Genomic DNA, 6,000 nt, shown 5'->3' with positions numbered 1-6,000 from the left:
TCTCTCCCCTCTCTTTTCCCCCCGCCTTCTCTCCCCTCTCTTTTCCCCCCGCCTTCTCTCCCCTCTCTTTTCCCCCCGCCTTCTCTCCCCTCTCTTTTCCCCCCGCCTTCTCTCCCCTCTCTTTTCCCCCCGCCTTCTCTCCCCTCTCTTTCCCCCGCCTTCTCTCCCCTCTCTTTTCCCCCGCCTTCTCTCCCCTCTCTTTTCCCCCGCCTTCTCTCCCCTCTCTTTTCCCCCCGCCTTCTCTCCCCTCTCTTTTCCCCCGCCTTCTCTCCCCTCTCTTTTCCCCCGCCTTCTCTCCCCTCTCTTTTCCCCCCGCCTTCTCTCCCCTCTCTTTTCCCCCGCCTTCTCTCCCCTCTCTTTTCCCCCGCCTTCTCATTTCCTGATTCTTACTACCATCACATTACAGCCAGTTAAAAGTACAAGTACGATATTGGCTATGGATTCCATTCCACAGAGATTAGGAATAAAACAGTATAGAAGTTGTAAGGTAAAACAAAAATAAGCTTCCTTTTTGCAGCATAAAGCATACAGCTGGCATCATTGGTTAACACATACTGTACACTTATGGCATAGATTCCTGTGATTTTGGATTGAAATAGGCATCTAAACCATTAAGCAACCTCTGGCATTCCCGTCGAGAGACTAGCATTTTTTTATTTCATAAAAAAAAAAGGGCATACAAATGGTAATGAATTATTCAGTGCTTTACAGTAGTTATGTATTTTAGACCGGACAGCTCTATTGTTCTTAACAGGACGGTAGTCAACTGTGGACTAGGAATTCTTTAAAGATTTCCTTTCAGCAAGAGACGGGACATAGTCACAGTTTTGTTTGTAAGCAACAGGTTAAAAAAAAATGTTGCTCGCCACAGTAGTGCACAAATGGTATTAGGATATATAGCTTTGGCCTTCTCTGTCTAAAGCAGGAACATGATGGTCCTGTCACCGATGGCTTTGAGCAGTGAGCACCACGACAGGTCCAACACTTTAGGTCCCAGTGTACGTAGGTACAGTAACAGGCCTCCAACCAAACCTCCCCATTGGGTTTGTGATAGACAGGGGGACTGTGTGTATCCTAGACCAGAGACTCCGGGCCACCATCATCCTCTCTATCGGCCAGGTTTCCTGCCATCCCGGTCACCATGAGACTCTGAAGCAGGCTGGTCGGTATGGCCGGTTTGAACGACCAGTTCCTCGACGTCACGAAGGGGAACGACGACGACAGCCTCACCGAAGACCTGGTTGCGATCACCGCCGCCGCTGTCTTGGCCCTTGGCCTCGCCCCCTTGTGGTTGGAGGTTAAATTGCAGACGTGGCGATCGAGCTGTCTCTGCAGCTCCTGAACCTCCCCCAGTATCTCAGAGACTTTACTCAGCATGGCCACTGGACCCCCTCCTAGGATCTGGACGTCATGGATCCAGCGCAGGTACCTTTCATAGAAAGACAGAACACTAGAATAGTGATGGACATCCCAGTAATGTGACTCAAATCGTAGCGATCTTGGTCAGGGAAAAACCTATCAAATATGGTATAGTATTATTATTATATAAAACAATTCATTTGTAGATATAACAAGTATGTCACAAAATAGGTTTCTAAGTTCAAGGGTTTTTTCTTGGTGGAATAAAGGTTTAAACGATGGATGCACTTCCTGATTTCATCTTATATTTAATTCGTTAAGAAATTATTGCGGCCATGACTGAATTCAAACGTAAACGCAAGTTGGTTTTTTTGGGGGAGGGGGTTGATATATGTTCCCGGGTGCGTTCATAGGTGGTTAACCAAATCATTTCACCAATTAGCTTCAGCAGGCTGGTGTGCGACCATGGAAAAGTTGGTTTGACTTTGGATAGCCGATCTCCGGGAAGAGTGATGGACCGTTAATAATTTCCACAATGTCAATGAGACAATATTTCCATGTTGCTCATCTTTTAGTTGTCTAATTAAATGCTTTCAATATTTGTATTTGAATTTTTACAATTGATATAGTATCGAACCAGCCTAGCATTCCAGTCATCGAACCAGCCTAGCATTCCAGTCATTGAACCAGCCTAGCATTCCAGTCATCGAACCAGCCTAGCAATCCAGTCATCGAACCAGCCTAGCATTCTAGTCATCGAACCAGCCTAGCATTCTAGTCATCGAACCAGCCTAGCATTCCAGTCATTGAACCAGCCTAGCATTCCAGTCATCGAACCAGCCTAGCACTCCAGTCATCGAACCAGCCTAGCAATGCAGTCATCGAACCAGTCATTAATATATATTTCTCTTTTTTTTTTGCCATTGACCTTGTCAAATATTGTCCCATGTACATAGTGTAATTTATTGATGGTCTATAGCCCAATAGGGATATTGAATGTTAAAGCCAATTGAACAGGGTAATTACAATCAGCTCTGAATTGATGATAACTTGGGTACTGTCAGCTGTGGATTGAAACGAACCTAACAAAAACTTTTACCGTACGCTTCATTCCAACATACAATGTTTTCATCTCAAAAATCTCAGTTTTTGGTCTTTATGACCAAAATTATCCTATTTACACGTTGTGGGTCAATTTTTGACACTAAAATAACAAATGTTTCTGACTCTTATCAATGCAAATTAGGCCGTTTTCAAAAAGTTAAAATATATTTTTTAGGGGGAAAGTCCATCTCTACGGGCAGGTACCTCTGCATCCAGACGCGTATGGAGGGACCGTCCAGGCAGGGCAGCAGCAGACCGTGGTAGTCCAATGGTTTAGTCTGCCACGCCTCGTAGAACTCCCTGACTGAAGACGAGGTCTGAGGGGAATCTGAGGAAGGAGACAGCATCCAGCGACTGAGCCTCTTTACACCGAGGATTTTCTTCAGGTTGTCCGCCTCGTCTTTAAAGAAGCCCTTCTTAGGGGGGGTCTTGAAGGCTGAGCTTGGCAGGGACAGCTGACGCAGGTGCTGGAAGCAGATATAGAAGAACAGAGACATTTTGATCAGCATAATGTTGGAATATAGTAAACTGACTATTACAGTTGAATGGAGCGAGAGAGACAGCGACAGCGACAGACAGAAAGAGCGACAGACAGAAAGAGCGACAGACAGAGCGAGAGACAGAGCGAGAGACAGAGCGAGAGACAGAGCGAGAGACAGAGCGAGAGACAGAGCGAGAGACAGAGCGAGAGACAGAGCGAGAGACAGAGCGAGAGACAGAGAGAGAGACAGAGCGAGAGACAGAAGCGAGAGACAGAGCCTGTAGAGACAGAGCGAGAGACAGAGAGCGGTATACAGAGAGAGTGAAGAGAGCGAGAGAGAGAGACAGAGCGAGAGACAGAGCGAGAGACAGAGCGAGAGACAGAGGAGAGACAGAGCTGCCAAGACAGAGCAGTCAGACAGAGCGAGAGACAGAGCGAGAGACAGAGCTGAGAGACAGAAGAGCGAGAGACAGAGCGAGAGACAGAGCGAGAGACAGAGCGAGAGACAGAGCGAGAGACAGAAAGGCAGAGCAAGAGACAGAAAGAGAGAGAGAGAGAGAGAGAGAGAGAGGGAGAGACAGAAAGAGAGAGTACCCTGGGCCTGTATGATTTCCTCACAGACGTCTCCTGCTTGGGCTTCTCGGTATACAAAGGGTTAGTGAAGAGATCCTGTGCCTTGCAGTCAAACTGCACCGACCAGTCCCACACTGTAGGGCAGTTCAATGGGCTTCTTTGTGTGTGGGGTGACTCGGCCTGCCAAGACAAGCAAACAGTCAGGCTGGGTGTATGTGGGCATACTGTATATGGTACAGGCTGTTTACCCTACTGTACACAGAAGAAGTGGAGACTGGTGGAGGGAGGACGGGCTCACTGTAACAGCACGGCAATGGAACGGGTCTGGTGGTCAATGGAACAGCCTGGCAATGGACGGGGCCCGGCAGTCATGGAACGCCAGGGCAATGGAACGGGGCCTGGTGCAATGGAACGGCCCGGCAATGGAACGGGCCCGGCAATGGAACATCTACACAATGGAACACAGCTGGAATGGAACGGCCCGGCAATGGAACGGCCCGGCAATGGAACGCCCGCAATGGAACAGGGCCTGGCAATGGAACTAGTCATCTACAATGGAACACAGCTGGAATGGAACGGGGTCTGCAGTCATGGACACAGGGTAACACAGCTGGAAGGAACGGGTCTGGTGTAATGGAACAGGGTAACACAGCTGGAAGAACGGGTCTGGTGTGGAAGTCATCTACACTGGAAGGGTAACACAGCTAATGGAACGGGGTCTGGAACTAGTCATCTACACTACAGGGTAACACAGCTGGAAGAGACCGGGTCTGGTTCCATTAATTACATACAGGGTAAGACAGCTGGAATGAGCTCGGGTCTGATTTAGTCATCTACACCAGCCTCCACTGGCCATGGACGTTCTGGTACAACACAGCTGGAAGAGACGGGGTCTGGTGTCTAGTCATCTACACTACAGGGTAACACAGCTGGAAGAGACGGGGTCTGGTGTCTAGTCATCTACACTACAGGGTAACACAGCTGGAAGAGACGGGGTCTGGTGTCTAGTCATCTACACTACAGGGTAACACAGCTGGAAGAGACGGGGTCTGGTGTCTAGTCATCTACACTACAGGGTAACACAGCTGGAAGAGACGGGGTCTGGTGTCTAGTCATCTACACTACAGGGTAACACAGCTGGAAGAGACGGGGTCTGGTGTCTAGTCATCTACACTACAGGGTAACACAGCTGGAAGAGACCGGGTCTGGTGTCTAGTCATCTACACTACAGGGTAACACAGCTGGAAGAGACCGGGTCTGGTGTCTAGTCATCTACACTACAGGGTAACACAGCTGGAAGAGACGGGGTCTGGTGTCTAGTCATCTACACTACAGGGTAACACAGCTGGAAGAGACGGGGTCTGGTGTCTAGTCATCTACACTACAGGGTAACACAGCTGGAAGAGACGGGGTCTGGTGTCTAGTCATCTACACTACAGGGTAACACAGCTGGAAGAGACGGGGTCTGGTGTCTAGTCATCTACACTACAGGCCGTGCTCACAGTATCCGACCTGCTGTACAAATCACAACCTGCCAAAAATAACAGGTTACAACCTGCTCACAACCTGCTGTTGCCGTGCTACAACCTCGTGCTACAACCTCGTGCTACAACCTCGTGCTACAACCCCGTGCTACAACCTGCTGTTGCCGTGCTACAACCTGCTGTTGCCGTGCTACAACCTGCTGTTGCCGTGCTACAACCTGCTGTTGCCGTGCTACAACCTGCTGTTGCCGTGTTACAACCTGCTGTTGCCGTGTTACAACCTGCTGTTGCCGTGTTACAACCTGCTGTTGCCGTGTTACAACCTGCTGTTGCCGTGTTACAACCTGTTACAGTGTTCTCACCTGTTACAGTGTTCTCACAGTGAAATGTTCACTGACAGGCCCTTAATAATGCAGTCAAGAAGAAAAAAAGAGTACTTACTAAAAATAAACTGAAGTAAAAAATGTTATAAACAAATAGAAAATTATTATACAGCAACAAAATAACAGTAGCGAGGATATATACAGGGAGTACTGGTAGAGTCAATGTGGAGGCTATATACAGGGGGAACTGGTACAGAGTCAATGTGGAGGCTATATACAGGGGGTACTGGTACAGAGTCAATGTGGAGGCTATATACAGGGGTACCGGTACAGAGTCAATGTGGAGGCTATATACAGGGGTACCGGTACAGAGTCAATGTGGAGGCTATATACAGGGGGTACTGGTACAGAGTCAATGTGGAGGCTATATACAGGGGTACTATATACAGGGGTACAGAGTCAATGTGGAGGCTATATACAGGGGGTACTGGTACAGAGTCAATGTGGAGGCTATATACAGGGGGTACTGGTACAGAGTCAATGTGGAGGCTATATACAGGGGTACTGGTACAGAGTCAATGTGGAGGCTATATACAGGGGGTACTGGTACAGAGTCAATGTGGAGGCTATATACAGGGGGTACAGAGTCAATGTGGAGGCTATATACAGAGTCAAT

General features: G+C 48.4%; 1 protein-coding gene across 1 annotated transcript in view; it reads right to left on the bottom strand.

The window, feature by feature from the left end:
• Nucleotides 1-634: 634 nt before the first annotated feature.
• mtmr12 (myotubularin related protein 12) overlaps nt 635-6,000 on the bottom strand; it is a 36,153-nt gene continuing 30,787 nt past the window's right edge. The window contains exons 14-16 of the mRNA XM_052460832.1: nt 3,539-3,697; nt 2,668-2,930; nt 635-1,429 (exon numbers count right to left, since the gene is read on the bottom strand). Of these exons, the coding sequence (XP_052316792.1) occupies nt 1,075-1,429; nt 2,668-2,930; nt 3,539-3,697 (777 nt within the window). The 3' untranslated portion in view covers nt 635-1,074. The remainder of the gene's footprint in view (nt 1,430-2,667; nt 2,931-3,538; nt 3,698-6,000) is intronic.

Source organism: Oncorhynchus keta, chromosome 14, assembly GCF_023373465.1.
Source record: "Oncorhynchus keta strain PuntledgeMale-10-30-2019 chromosome 14, Oket_V2, whole genome shotgun sequence".
Classification (NCBI taxonomy): domain Eukaryota; kingdom Metazoa; phylum Chordata; class Actinopteri; order Salmoniformes; family Salmonidae; genus Oncorhynchus; species Oncorhynchus keta.
Note: the sequence above shows the minus strand (reverse complement) of the source record. Positions and strands in the feature narration are given on the sequence as shown.